Consider the following 14,759-nt stretch of genomic DNA (forward strand, 5'->3'; position numbering starts at 1 on the left):
ATAAAGGTAGAGATTCCAAGAAGCATGGGTGCTGATTCTGCTCTTCGATTTTAAGAAAGGGGGGGAGTGGGGCCGGCCCGGTGGCTCAGGTGGTTGGAGCGCTGTGCTCCTAATGCTGAGGTCGCTGTTCGATTCCCACATGGGCCAGTGAGCCGCACCCTCTACAGCTAAGATTGTGAACAACAGCTCTCCCTGGAGCTGGGCTAGCTGTGTCCTACACAACTAGACTGAGAAACAATGGTTTGAACCGGAGGCGGGGGGAGGCGGAAGAAAGGGGGGAAAAAAGGAGGGGGGGAGTGGACATGTTATTTATGAAGGAGGGCCTTCCCAGCCCCTCTGCCAGGCAGGGCCCTGGGCCCCTCACACGTGGCCAGGGAACAGCAGGACCACTTTGTCCCCTGCATATCCTCTGCTCCCCCAGCCTCCTGTGTCCAAGTCATGGGCCTGAGTGGTTTTTCCTCCAAAATGAACTTAGCGATATTGAATCTGTGCTCCTTGTGGCATGGTGACATTGGCACCCACTCACCCCCTGGCTGCAGAGCGCATGCCTCCTCAGGAACTGTGTCCTCTGCAAGTGTGAGGCAAGGGCTCAGGGCTCAGGCTGGGTTGCTTGTCAGTGGTCACAACCTTTACTCATTGATGTTGAGGAATTGAGGATTGGGGAGAAAATGTTTCTTTCTCACCATTTGGCCCAGCTCCTCCATTGAGAGATCCAGAAAAGAAGTGGGCTCCCTTTTATCCTTTTACTTATTAGTCCAACGCTACCACCCCCACTGAGGCCAGACGCTGGTGTTCCCGCCTCCTGACCAAGAGCAACCCAGCCGCCTCTGTCTCCGTTTCTCATGGACCAAAATAAAATGTCCTCATTTACAGAGGTCTTCATACCCATCTTGGTACTTTGAATGTGGCTAATTGGGTGGATCCTTACCTCTTTTCCTACCTGGCGGTCCCATTAGACAGTTTCCAATTGTGTTTATAAAAGTCATTCTGTAAACTGAGGACTCTGACACGCCCCTGCCTCCGTTGGTGACAGCAGTGCCCCTTGTAGCAGTGAGGACTTGGCTGGGGGTGGGGTGGTTTGCAAAAGGCTCGTGGTGCTTAGATGTTCCCGCCCCTGCCTTTACGAGTGCCTCAAATGACCAGATGTTAAGTGCTGGCTACTTGTTTAACCTTTCTAGAAAAGGGACCTCAAATGCCTTTCCAGGGCTTGCAAAGCCAAGCAGCCCTGCCACCCCAGCTGTGGCAGATGAGACCGTGCCAGGAATAAGGGCTGAAGTCCAGACTGCACAGGAGGGTGGCCTCCATGCCCAGTATTGACTGACCAGTACTCAGGCTTCTTGGGGAGGAGACCTGGCAGGTTTCTCTGGTGTCCACTTCAACCCGGGCAGGCTCTTAGCAGATTGTAGCAGCTCAGTTACGACATGACTTTACCTTGCCTTTGTAGAAACCGGCTATTTCCCAATAAGCATTTCTGAGGCTTGTGATGCCTGGGCTAGCATCTAGCATGGAAGCAGGAAAGGGAGGAATGCGGTGCTGGGGAGGGGGATGTAATTTAAAATAGGGTGAGGAGGACATTTCTTGAAGGTGGAGAGAAAAGAAAATAGGAGTCAAACAGCTGTCTGGGGAAGGGACATTCCAAGCAGGGGAAGCAGCCAGTGCAAAGGCCCTGAGGCAAGTGTGCTCATGAAACAGGTTGGTCAGTGTAGCTGGAATGTGTGGGCAAAGAGCAGGAGGAGGAGTTAAAGGCAGATGGGTCGGGTCAGAGAACTGTGCAGACCACAGTTTGGGTTTTGCTCGTGATAAAATGGGGAGCCCTTGAAGGGCTTTGAGTCCAGGCCTGGTCTGATCAGACACTGGTTTTATAGAATCTGGCTCTGCTGGTGGAGATGGTGGGGGAAGTGAACGAGCAGGACTTCCTCTCCACGGGGTGGACGTGCTTGGAATGGAAGTCAGACCCTTTCTGTGCAGGCACAGGTGTGTGTGCTGGAGAGACATGGTACCAGCCTGATGATGACAAAGTACATTGTCACTACGAGGTGTCATCAAAAACTATGGTGAATGTTTAAAAAACGTAGTACAGTAAAAGACACATTGCCTTTAATCCCCCTCAAAATACTCCCCCTTGCTTCAAACACACTTATTACATCATTCTTGCCACTTTCTGAAGCAGTTCTGGAAGTCCTCTTTCCCAATGTCCTTAGTTGCGCTGTCATGGCTGCCTCGATGTCCTGAATTGATTCAAAACGTTTACCTTTTAAGGTCATTTTGACTTTGGGAAAGAGCCAGAAGTCGCACGGTGCAAGATCCGGTGAATAAGGTGGATGAGGACACATCGGAATGTTTTTATTTGACAGAAATTGCCGTACCAGAAGCGATGTGTGTCACAGAGCCTTTCCATTGTGATCACAAAATATGGTGAATGCTGCTGCCCAGTGCCGTCCAATGGAAAGGCAGGGATCTTCAATACAGGAAGCAGTGCATGGAACCTTAGTAACAGTGTGGCAAGTTTCAACTTGTTCGGTGCAGTCAGTTGGGTGTGAGCTACAGTTGAGAGAAGGTGTGTTTTAAAGTGTGCTGTCAATCATCCTCATCATAACAACAGTCCGTGTCACACATCGCTTCTGGTATACGGCAATTTCTGTCCAATGAAAACATTACAGTGTGTCCTCATCCACCTTATTCACCAGATCTGGCACCGTGCAACTTCTGGCTCTCCTCAAGGTCAAAATGATTCAGGACATCGAGGCAGCCACAACAGCGCAACTAAAGACACGAAAGAGGATTTCCAGAACTGCTTCAGAAAGTGGTAAGAATGATGGGATAAGTGTGTCCAAAGCGAGGGGGAGTATTTTGAGGGGGATTAATGGCAATGTGTTTTTGCTGTAATACATTTAAAAAAAATTAACCATTCACCATATTGTTTGATCACACCTGTATGTTACAGATGAAGAAACTGAAGCATAGAGGGACGGCACTTTGCCCCAAGGTGCCCAGTCTTTAAGGCAGCACTGGACTGGAGCCCGACCGTCTGGGCTCCTTCCCCGTCAGCTCTGTACTGGGAGCCCAGGGCTGGCTCTGCTTCCTGGACAGAGGGGTGCTGGGCATGGGATTCATGACCCAGCTGCATCCAACTGGCTGGCCAAGTGTCCTACAAATAACCTTTCCTGCCCCAGGACCATGTAATTTATTAAAGAGCTATGATCATCACAAGTTCCAGCAAGCCAGAGGTGCGGGCTGCAGGGTAGCCTGTTAGCTCTGTAACCAGTCACTGAATGTGCCTTGCCATCTGCTGAGGGCCTTTTCCAAGATGACAAATTCCTTTCTGGTGCTGTCCAGCCAACTGGAGTTGTGGACCCCAGCTGGGTAAAATGAGCATTTTAGGGAGAGGGACAGTCCCCTCTAGCTCAGCCCTAGGATAGCTCTAGCCAAGTTTTTACAAGTTCTTTCTGCAGGGAAGGGTCCTTGCTGTTGCTGAAGGAGTGAGGAAGCATGGTGCTCCCGCCGTCTCTGAGCAGTTTTATTGGGAGGACTTCGGCTCAAATAGGAAATCCCCATGTCTCCCAGAAGGGCGCTGGCTTCCCCCTTCCTGCCCTCGCTTGCCCACTGGGGCCCTCACAGGACGCAGCAGGTGCAGGAGACGGGCCCACGCTGCTGGAGCTGCTGCTGGAGCTGCTCCTTCTCCACCGTCAACACCTTCACCTTCTCCTCCAGCTTGCTCAGCTCCGCTGTCCACTTCTGAGGGGTCATTGTAGAAACGGGTATCTAAGCTGAGATTGCCTCAGGCCCGTGCACCCTCTACTGAGAGTGAACGGATGGAGGCAGGCAAGGCCCAGAGAGCCTGGGGCGGGGTGCTGCTCGAGGCCACTGTACTGGCACTGCTATGTGGAGGTGCCAGGTTTCCTGGCTGCAGTCACCCCGGGGTCCTGAGGGAAGCTGCCTGACCTGAGGATGACCCATCCTCTGCAGCCTCCTTGAGGACTAGGGGCGGGCTCAGGTGGCAGCCGCCCCCACGCACTGCCCCACTGCTGTGTCCTTCCCTCTCTAGCCCCTGCCCTCTGCTTTTCTGCCACCTGATGGCTTCCCTCCAGCACTTACTGTCATCTCCTACTGTGAAGGCCTCCCCTCAAAATGCAGTATACAGTCCTTGGGGTTCTCAAAAGGTCTCAATATTCTACTCTCCTGGCTCCCGGCCATGCAACAGTGGAATACGGGAGGTAGTGGGGTCGTTTCCGTACACTAGGGTCATTGGCCCACCAAGGGAACCTGAGGGCTTGCCCAGAACTGTTCAGTGAGTGGTGAAGGGGCCCAGCGCCAGCTTGGCACCCCCATCGCACCCACCCATTCTTGGCTGCTTACCTGTGTGCACCACTCCTGGATGGCGTGGATGGCCAGTGGGCCCTGGATGCTCCCGTCCCGCCGCAGGAACACCTCCCCCTGGTCTGTCTCATAGAGTTGCGGCAGCGCCTGGGCCTGGGCCTTGGGGGCGTGCACGCTCAGGCGGATCACCTGGGTAAAGGCAATAGCAGCTGTGGCAGACGCTGCACCGGACTGTTTGCAGCCCACATCTCGCCTTGCTTGCTCCTCCTGGCTCAGTCTCCTGGGGGAGCCTGGTGGCGCTAGAGCAGGGCTGTTTCCATCGTTTTCTCCAGTCACCCGTTTCAGTCGCCCGCCCCGCCCAGCACTGCACAGAGTAGATGTAGAGTGATGACATGGCGAATGACAAAACAGCCCCAGAGGACTTCCTGTTCCGCAGCTCACCTTGAGGGGCGTGTTTGGGGCGGAGGTGCTGACCACCGGGATGAAGGTGAGCGTGTAGGCATCGGGGAAGACCTGGGGCCTGAAGCCCTGCAGGATAGAGTCCACCAGGAGGCGCACGCGGTCCTCGTCGCGGTGGCCACAGCGGATGCCCTGCACCAGCCCGCTGTCCTCGACGCCCACGAACAGACTGCCGCCCTCGCTGTTGAGGAAGGCGCACACGTAGCGCCGCACGTGGTGCTTGAAGGTCAGGCTCAGGTACTCGCCGCCGCCCCGCTTGAACTCCAGGTTGCGCGTCTCGCTGCCGAGGAAGGCGCCCTGGAAGAGCCGCTCCTGGCCCCGGATCTCCTGGTGCACGATGGCGCTGTCTGAGCGCGTGCCACTGGGTGGGTGCCGGGAGCCAGGCTGCCCTAGGGCCCAGGCAGGCGGGGTGTTGACTGGTGGGAGGCCGGGGCTAGGGCTGCCGCTGGGGCTGGGGCCGGGGCTGGGGCCCGAGCTGGGGCCGGAGCTGGGGCCATTTCCCTCCTCCTGCTGGTGTAGAACAAGAATCGGGAGCCACGACCAGGACAGTGAGAGGGTCAGGCTACCAGCACCCCCACCTCCAGCCCCCTGGGGCCCAGCCCACTGAGGCAACCTCTTGTCCCTGCCCAGGCGGAGGGGTCTAATTCTGTCTGACATCCTGCAGCCAATGCAGGAAACAACTGAGTCAAGCATTTGAACCAGCCACTGTTCCTTTCAGGCTGAGCTGCCCTCTTCCCAGGTGGGCTGTGAGATGCACCTCAGGTTAGACGAGTTCTACTTCCCTGAGCGGGGAGCTGGGACACCTGTGGGACAATCTTTTCCCACTTGGGTTGTGGCTAGGCCTCTGAGGCCCAGGACTGGATCATTTCAGGAGCTACCGCAGTGCCCTGAGATCCCGATGACAGAGCTTCAGGTCTCTGAACTGAGAGGGGCTCCCTGAGACCCCACCCCTTTCCCGATCTCCCTGAAACCTTTGCTGATCACTGTTTGGACCACTGGCCAGTTCTGAATCTCAACTTTCCTCGAGCTCTCCTGAGTCCCCTCCCATGGTTTCTGCCCTCTTTGGGGGCTCTGGCCACTTTCTTGGTCTGGGCCTCATTGGTCCGCCCCTCACTAACTCTCTACCTCTAGGCTCTCCGCATTCCATCATCCTCTTTACTGACCCTAGATGCGAGTCAGATTATCACTCCTCCCTTACTGGGTTCTGTGCTGCCTTCCAGGCTCTGGCAGCGGCTTCCAGGGCTGGGAGCTCAGTGTGGGCTGGGGCATGGTGATAAGGGGCATGTTCTACCAGCCCTGCAGCTCCCAGAGGAGACAGATTTATCAGAGATGTGAGAAACTGTCATACAAATACGAATCAGGCTCACAGGCCTTGAAATGTAAGTCACAGAGCTGTTCAGTTCTGTACCAATTTAAACACCATGGAGTTTGCACGCCTCTCTCCTCCCACCCTCCCCCAAAAACAGATACCAAGGATCACTTGTCTCATGGAGTGACCTGTGCAGCCTCAGTGACCTGACTGTGCCCCCCCCGGTCCCCCACAGAAGCCACCCTTTCAGTCCCACTCTGCCTTGGTCTCACCACCCGTGGTGGCCTGGCCTCTGTCCTACGGCCCAGCTTTCTCCCTTAGTTCTTCCTGCAGCCTTCAGCCTGAGCTCCATGGACACCAAACTGCCTGCCCTTCTGCATAGGATACATTCCGCCTCTGTACTCTGTTTCTCTGTACAAGCCATGTCTCTGCCTAGAATGCCTGTCCCATTCGTAAGTGCCAGCCTGGATTTCACTTCCCCTGCTAATTTGTCCCCAGCAGTGAAGACCTTCCTGTGTCCTCCCACAGCTGTAGGAGGCCACCGTGTAGCTCTGTCATTGGCCGTGTCTGGCTCTGCTCATAGACGGAGGGCTCCTTGAGAGCAGGGCCGAGCCTTGGCTCCCTGCTTTGCTATCTGGCACAGAGCAGGTGTTGGTATTTGTCAACTGAATGAAGGAAGTGGGCCAAGGAGAAAATCCGGACCCCTGTGTGACCTCAGGCTTGGGCTGGCTCAGACCCAGAGGCCTAGCTGCAGAAGGACCCAGGGAGGAGTCCCACACATTGGCCTTTCTTCACGTGCTTCCAGGCTGGAGCAAACTGTAAGGGTATTGTCCCTCTGGGTGTAAGTTGGCAGTGCCAGCTTCAGGCCACAATCATTTGGGTAGCAGCCTCCAAGTTTGCAGATTTGTCCCGTTTCTCAGAGACACCCCTCTACCACCACCCAGTACCGGCCTCTCCCCTGGAGTAGGCTCAGGGGCTTGCAGGCCCAGTGGCTGTGGGCAAACCCCCCACTTACCGCTCTGTGACTTGTGGGGCCCCGGTCCTCACCCAACACCAGCTGCTTCCCATGGGCCACCAGCTCCTTGAGGACCTGGTGCTCTTGCAAGGCTGTTTGCAGGCGCCAGGGGAGGGAGGCCAGGGCATCCCTGTGAGCGGCCACCTGCACAAGCGCATAGGCCTGCCGGGGCCGCCTCACCACCTCAATGTGCTCCCGCGCCACTGGCAGCTCCAGCCACTCCAGGGTGTCTCGCAGCAGGCAGGACAGCACTGGCGCTGAGAACTGGGGGTTCAGGTGGCCCACGTAGAGCATGTGCTTGTTGGGAGCCACCTCGAGGCCCGATTCCTCAGGCAGGGACTGTTCTGCAGGGAGCTCCTGTGGGGGCTGCTTGCCTGGGGGCTCCATGGGGGGCTCCTGCACCTGTGAGTGCTGAGCTCTTCCTGGGGGTCTCTGGCACAGCGACCTCAGAAGGGCTTCTGCGATTCCTTAGCGCTGGCTGCTCCTCCCAGGGCCCTGGGCTCTCAGCTTGGCCCCCAGAGCCTCCCGGGGGACTCAAGGGGTTCCAAGGCTCCTGGGAGGTTCAGATTGGCAGGGGCTGGGCAGAGCCAGAGAGAGAAAGGGCAGAGGGCTGGTAGGAAGGGGCCTGCCACCCACCCTGGGCATAGGACAGGAAAAGGAAAGTTAGACAGGGCTGAGCCAGAGAGAAGAGCAGTGAGCCTGCCCTTCCATTCCACAGAAGGGCAGACTGAGGGGATATGCCCAAGGAGGGACAGAAGGGACCAGGACTCAGGTCGCTGAGAGCCCCCCGTGTCCTTCCATTGGCCCAGGGGTCCTGTCTTCCTCCCCTGTCCACAGGCTTGGGGCCTCCTAGGTGCAGTCAGGATTTCCTGCCCACCAGAGATAACTGCTGCCTCCAGGCACCAGAGAAATCTCTTCAAGGGCCTTTGGAGAACAGATTTTAACCCAGAAGCAGCTGTGGCCCCACTGCTGCTTTTGCTTGCCTGGTCTGAGCCTGGAGTGAGCCCAGCAGATGCTCTGAAATAGTCAGGCTTGTGTCGGAGGGTTTTGAGCAAAGGTTCTTATGCTTTGCCAGAAAAATGGCATATAAATATATAAATATAAATATAAATATAAATATAAATATAAATATAAATATAAATATAAATATAAATATAAATATATATATATATATATATATATATATATATATATATGGTTCGTGGAGTTTCTTTCTTAAGAACTCATAGTCTAGACTGAGTCCTCTGTTTTTGGTCCAGAGAGAAGTGAAGAGGGGCAGGACGAGGAGCAAGGCTGGGGCCCTGCGTACCCCCACTCCACCTCCCACCAGGCCAGGGGCCTCTCTCCTGAGCTGTACAAACACACCAGCCCTCCACTTACCCCCCCACAGCCAGCCTCCGGTCAGTGTGGCAGGTACCACCAGCCTGCATCTTTTCAGATTGGATCCTTGAGGCAGTCAGGGCTTGGGGGCCACTTCGGCTGGGGTGGGGGCATTCAGGGCAAACAGGAATAGGAGGAAAAGGGAGGCCTATGACCCTCATGTCCTGATGGTTCCTGGGGGGGGGGGTGAGAGGTGCCAGCGCTGAGCTCCCACAGCCCCCTGACCCCTGGCCAGCAGCTCCCAAGGGCACTTGGGGGCTTGGCATGGGCGGGCAGGGAGAACCAGGGCTGTAGCAAGTGGGAGGGGCCTGTACAACCACCTCTGTGATCTCATGGAGTCAACAATGCCTTCTCAGCCAGCCTCAGGAACTCAGGCAGGAAGGTTGGGAAGTCAGTCAGGAGGTCTCCCCCGTGTCCCTGCCCCCACTATAAACAGATCCATACAGCTTGGCCCTGGGGCTCCCTCTGGGCAGCTCCCAGAACGCAGGGGCTGAAGATGTACCTCCTTCCTCTGTAATGTCTCTCTAGGCCCTGCTGCCCAGGCAGGTTCCTGGTGCTACAAATCTCCCCCCTCATCACCAACCCCAAACTCCACTGAGGACTGATAGGGCCCAGCTACTGCCAGGATTGAGCAGAATGCACACAGGTGGTTCTGGGGCTCTCTCTGACACCAGGCCCTTCTCTATGCCAGAGACAAAGGCTGCTGTCCAGAAGAGCCCTGAAAAATAGGTCAAGGCCCTTTTTGGGTGTACCCTGAATGAACAGCACAGCCTACAAGACCCCAGTGTCCAGGAGTCTGGAAAACCGGGGCCTGATGGAGACCACGGTTAGAACCTCACGGTGGCCAAATGGAACAGACATTCTAAGTTAATCATGATGTCAGAACTACTCACTGGTGAGAGCGAGCAGGGCCCTCAGAAGTCTGCTCATTCAAACCCCTCAGAGCCAGATGGACCCAAAGAGATGAAATGACTGACCCAAAGCGTCACAGGAAATAGCTGGACTGGCTGGAACCTCAGCCTTGGCCCTGTAAGTCAAAATGCCTACTTTGGCACTTCCTTCCTGGCTATGTGATCGCAGCTTAACTTTCCTCATCTGTGAAATGGGTTTGTTGTGAAGATTGAATAAGATCACTGTTTGTGGGGCACACAGTAAGTGATATAAAAGTGTTACTATCAGGTTATAGGGCACCATGTTGCTGCCCCCTACACCTTAATCTAAGGCCCCATGAAAAACAGGGCTGTGTGGCCCTGGACAAGAGGACCTGGCCCCCGGCCAGGCTGTGCTGCATCTTTTCTCAGCCCACGAGGATGAGGATGAACCCAGCCATGGAGGCTCCTGGGAGCTGCTGACCCCGAACATTGTTCTTCCCGTTCAGGCCCGTGTAGCTGCTGTGCTCACTGCTGCCTAGCTGCACCGGAGCAAAGCCCTCTAAGGGCAAAGAATGGACCCCCGCAGTGTGTTCCTGGGGGGGCTGAGCAATGCTGGGGCCACGGTGGGATTGCTGCAATTAGAACCTTTAAGGATCATCTTGTTTGAGCTCCTCATTTGCCGTATGAGGAAAATAAGACCAAGAGGAGGGGCTGACCTGCCCATTGGAGGCACAGTGATTTGGCTGTTGACTGATTAAAAAGACACTGGCATCTGTATTGTTTTTTATTTATAAACAAATCAACATAAAATAAGTCCAGATGGCAGCAGGGCAGCTGTGCTGCTGACCTGCTTGCAAAGGAAGCATGCGGACAGTGCAGTGGGTGCAGCCCGACTCCAGCCTGGAGACCCTTCCCTCCCACCCACCGTTGGGCTTTCTTGGCCTAAAATCACTGGGTCCAACCTTCTTCTGCAGCAGTTCTGGCCAGGGCAAGGAGCTGTGGAGGGGGCAGTGTGGGGCAGGGGACTGCAAAGGGCCCAGTAGAGGGGGAGAGGGCAAGGTGACAGGGACCCTCTCCTCCCCACGTGGGGTGTGTGGTCAAGGCTTTCTGGGTCTGTCCATCCCAAAGGGAAAGTGTCCTGGGGTATGTCCCCTGTAAAGGGACCACGCCTCTCTGGGGCCGGGGCAGGGCGGTCTCTCTCCTCCCGAAACCCCATGTCTGGAGTGAGAGGAGTGGGAACTGGAGGGCTTGCCCAGGTGCCAGAAACAATAAATTAACAGTAAGAAAAGATCTTTTTTTAAAAAAGGTAGAGGTCTGCACCATGAGTGTGGAGTCTGGGGATTCTGTGAGGAGGCAGAAGCTGTGGGGCAATGGGTGCCACAGCAGGCCCAGCAGGTGGTGAGGGGACTGGGCATGAGTGTCAATTCAGGGCCCCATCTTCTGAGTCCTCCAGGGTCGGCCCCTTCCTCCATCACTTGGAAGGCGTTCAGTCTAAACTCCTGGTGAGAGGCCAGCCAGACGTGGGAAATAAATACAGGGGACCTCAGAGCCGAGGCAGGGCTGAGGGGAAGAGCAGCGCAAGCCGGGGCCCCACACTCTCCCCTCCTTAGTCCTTCATGGAAGGAGGTATCATGACCAGAGGGGGCAGCAGGGGTGGTTCCGCACAGCCTCCTGGAGTCCTGGGCAGCCCTGAACCCCATGAGGCGCCCGGGAGTGGGCTGATGGTCGTCCTTGGGAGAAGGGGCCACCCCGCCGGCTCCGCCCTCCGCTGTCCAGGCTGCGTCTCCCTGTTCAGAACTTGCCCTGCTTCAGCCGGTCTATGTGGTAGGAGAGCTTGAGCGCGGGCCCCAGCTTCAGCCCCATGTACTTCATCATCACGTCGCTGCGCAGCAGCAGCAGAGCCTTGCCATCGATCTCCTGCAGGTGGGAGGAGGCGTCTCAGGCTGGTCTGGCTGCCCAGGTTCCCAGGGAAAGGCCACCCAGGGAAGTGCCAGCCACGGAGTCCTGCGAGCCTGCTGTGACACTCAGGCCGCCCTGCTCTCTGCACCTTCTGTCCCCAACCATCCCTCCCCCATAACATCTGCTGAACCCATTGCACTAAGCTCGTCACCAACGTTTGTACCAACTGCCCCTCTCTGCTGCCTGAGGCAGTTTCCCAGCTCCCAAACCTCTGAAATCCCGCTCAATTCCCTCTCTTCCAGTCAGTGCACTTGTCACTTCTCACAGCCTGCGTTTATAATGACCCTCCACTGTAATTCTGTGAGTCCCCGTCCTTCCTGAGTGGCAGGGACCCTCCTGAGTGGCAGTGAGCTAGGCACAATGGAGGCGCTTCCTGAGCAGCTCTGGCACCTTCAGGCCTGACCTAACCCACTGGCATGAGATTTAAATGACCAGTGAGAGGCAGCACATCTGTTCGGAGCGCCCAAAGGGCAGAGCAGCACCAAGCAGCAGGGGCTACGGGGAAATGGCTTTGAGCCCCAAGTCAGGAGGATGGTCACTGCAGGGAGAGCAGAGCAGTCCCTGCCGCAGGGCAATGGCACTTGAAGAGATGGTGGAGGGGCTAGGAGAGGATGGGGGGACTGATGAGGGTGGAGAGTTGGGGGCCACTTGGCAAGGGAGTCTGTACCTGGGGCTGAGGCCCCTGGTTCTCAGCCAAGGCAGGCAGACGGGAGAGCACTAGCTCCTAGGAAAAGAGGAGAGCCTGTCTCCGAGAATGAGCCCTCAGCGTACAGCTCAGGGGGAAAGTGGCTGAATCAGACCCTCCACTGAAGGAGTAAGCTGAACTCAGTGCCCATGAGGGCTGTTTGAGACCCAAGATTCTGTCTCTAACTTTGTATAGTCCCCTGTGCTCAGTTTCAAGGGACCTGGAACAAATATCTAGCCCATGCCCTTTAAGAGTCTACAAGTTGCAGAAACAAGGCTCCCAGTGAACATGGAAGATATCAGGCAGGGGCACCTACGTGTTTACGAAAGAGGTCGGCGTGGGGTCCAAGCTGAGGGTCAGCTTCCCGAATAAACTGCATCACGTCCTCGACTGTCCATGAGGAGGGGTCCCGGCCACTGGGTCGAGAGGCATCCCGGCTTTCCAGGTATCGGTCTGACCCTGCAGGACAGAAGGGCACCTGCCATTAGGGGTTTGTAACTACTCACCACTCTCCCTGGCACATCCTGAAAGGACCTGTGGATGAGGCTCACAGCCTGGCCAGGGCAGAGGAACCCACCAGAGGCAGCCGAGGAAGGGAAGGGTTTTCCACAAAGGGCCCGAGGGGCTGAGGCTCTTCTTACGTCAAATCTTTTTTCTTTAAGGGTAGATCTGGTTTTGAAAATGGTCAGAAGAAATTTTACATTGAGGCTGTGATTCATCCTGGACCCAAGTCAGGGATAACAATGAGGTAAAGGGATTACTCGGGTTCAGTGGGGGGCTGGTGGGCGAGACTGCTTTTGCCTTGGCTCTGGGGACCATTTCTAGAGAGACCTCGGGAACTGGGCAAGATTAGAGCACGATTCTGGGGGCCGAGGGATAATACCCTGGGCCTCTTCCAAGGCCTGGAGAGTAGGTGACCTCACTACAGCCTAATGCACGGAGGCAGAAAACAGTTTTGCTTTGGCTACCAGGAGTCTCAGTGCTAATTTCGTGCTCTGCTTAGAGCTTTGACCTCACTCTTGGCTCAAATGCAGTTCCTCCCACTTCCCCTGTGGGATTCGGGACCTGTAACTGTGATCATCACCTGCCACAAATCATGTTTCATCCCCTCTGCCTGGAAGGTGCCCCAGCTCTACTTCCACTTTCTTTGTTCCTTCGGCAAACTCCAACGCAGTTAAGCAAGAGCTGGCTCCAAGGACCAGCTCCTTTATGAAACTTCTGGTGTAATACTTAAATAATTGGTTTCACAAAGCGTTCCATGTATTTCTTGGTTACAGCTCAACCTCTACACCCTTTCTCCCATCACTTCCCCCTAATAATCTATTCCCTATAAAGCACTCAAAGCAACCTTTAAAAGTACTGGATCATGTCAGTCCCTAAAAGCTCAATGCAATGGCCTCCCATCACACATGACATGAAATCTCAACTCCTTACCAAGGTCTCAAAGGTATTCACTTCATCATCTGCCCTTTCTACCTTTAACCTCACATCACCGCCCCCTCCCCCATCTTTTACTCACCGTGCTTCAGACACACTAGCTTTCTTTCTGCTACTTGAATAGGCTATGCTTTTATTCTTTGACCTGAAATTTCCTCTGTCCGGAATGTTCTTTTTCCAGATCTTTGCGTACCCAATTCCTTCTCAACATTTGGGTCTCATCTCCAATATCGATTCCTCAGAGAGGACTTCCCTGATCTCCTAGTAAAAGTACTCAATTTCCCACATAATCGTTCTCAATCCAATTATTCTAGTTTTCTTCTTTCCTAGCACATATGACTATATAAAATAATTTTATGCATTTATGTTTATTATTGTCTTCTATTTTGTTTCTTGCTATGTCCTTATGAAATTGCGATTTATAATAAGAAACATAATATTTGGCCTTCATCCCCATTTCTGGCACAGAACTCTTAAAAGTCCTTGTAATTTCCCAAGTGGTCTGAGAAATAAAGGTGTATTTTGTTATTCATAACAAGCCCTTTTCAGCCACACCTGAGTATGTTAATGAAGTGACTTTTGGAAGGCTCCTAAAGATGGGTGCTGGTTGCCAGGGGAACCAACCAGGTGACTAGAGGGTTAGACCTTCCCGTCCCACCTCCCAACCACCTGGGAAGGGAGAGGGGCTAGAGATTGAGTTCACTCACCAATGGCTAATGATTTAATCACTGATGCCTGTGTAACAAAGACTCAGAGAAAAACCCAAAAGGATGGGGTGGGGGTTGGAGAGCTGCCAGCTGGTCAACAGGTGGAAGTGCTGGGAGGGTGCTGTGCCCAGAGAGGGCCTGGAAGCTCCACATCCCTCACCCCATACCTTGCTTTATGCACCTCTTCCGACTGGCTGTTCCTAAATTGTATCCTTTTACAAAAAATCAGTAATCTAGTAAGTCAACAGATTCCCTGAGTTCTGTGAGCCGCTCTAGCAAATTAATCGAACCTGAGGAGGGGATGGTGGGAACCTCCAATTTACAGCAGTTGGTCCGAAGTACAGGCACCAACCTGGACTTTCGATTGGCATCTGAAGGGCAGAGGCAGCGGCAGTCTTGTGGGACTGAGCCCTTAACCTGGGGACTGACTATCTCAGGGTAGATAGGGTCAGAATTGAGCTCAATTGTAGGGCACCCAGCTGGTGTCGCAGAATTGTGTGGTGTGGAGAGAACCCACAAGTCTGGCATCAGAAGAGAAGTAGTGTTGAATAGAGTATTGCGAGTACGTTGGGGAGACACAGGAGAGGGTTTTCCTTTTACGGTCCCCAACATGTAAAAG

At 54.7% G+C, this 14,759-nt stretch overlaps 2 protein-coding genes across 14 annotated transcripts in view; both read right to left on the reverse strand.

Annotated features, from left to right (window-relative positions):
• Positions 1–3,014: 3,014 nt before the first annotated feature.
• SLFNL1 (schlafen like 1) lies at positions 3,015–7,563 on the reverse strand. The gene is made up of 4 exons (XM_019737098.3): positions 7,101–7,563; positions 4,759–5,286; positions 4,357–4,506; positions 3,015–3,735 (listed from the first exon to the last, which is right to left on the reverse strand). The coding sequence occupies exons 1-4, from the start codon at positions 7,485–7,487 to the stop codon at positions 3,613–3,615; spliced, it is 1,188 nt and encodes a 395-aa protein (XP_019592657.3). The 5' UTR covers positions 7,488–7,563; the 3' UTR covers positions 3,015–3,612.
• Positions 7,564–10,123: 2,560 nt separating this feature from the next.
• The window catches only part of SCMH1 (Scm polycomb group protein homolog 1), a 145,183-nt gene continuing 140,547 nt past the window's right edge, over positions 10,124–14,759 (reverse strand). For all 13 annotated transcript variants that reach the window (XM_019737146.3, XM_074334515.2, XM_019737138.3 and 10 more), the window contains 2 exons: positions 12,313–12,455; positions 10,124–11,269 (listed from right to left, as the gene is read on the reverse strand). In XM_019737146.3, coding sequence (XP_019592705.1) covers positions 11,144–11,269; positions 12,313–12,455 — 269 coding nt within the window. In that variant the 3' untranslated portion in view covers positions 10,124–11,143. The remainder of the gene's footprint in view (positions 11,270–12,312; positions 12,456–14,759) is intronic.

Source organism: Rhinolophus sinicus, chromosome 14 (genome assembly GCF_057876585.1).
Source record: "Rhinolophus sinicus isolate RSI-liver-muscle chromosome 14, RSI-T2T, whole genome shotgun sequence".
NCBI classification, from domain to species: Eukaryota; Metazoa; Chordata; class Mammalia; order Chiroptera; family Rhinolophidae; genus Rhinolophus; species Rhinolophus sinicus.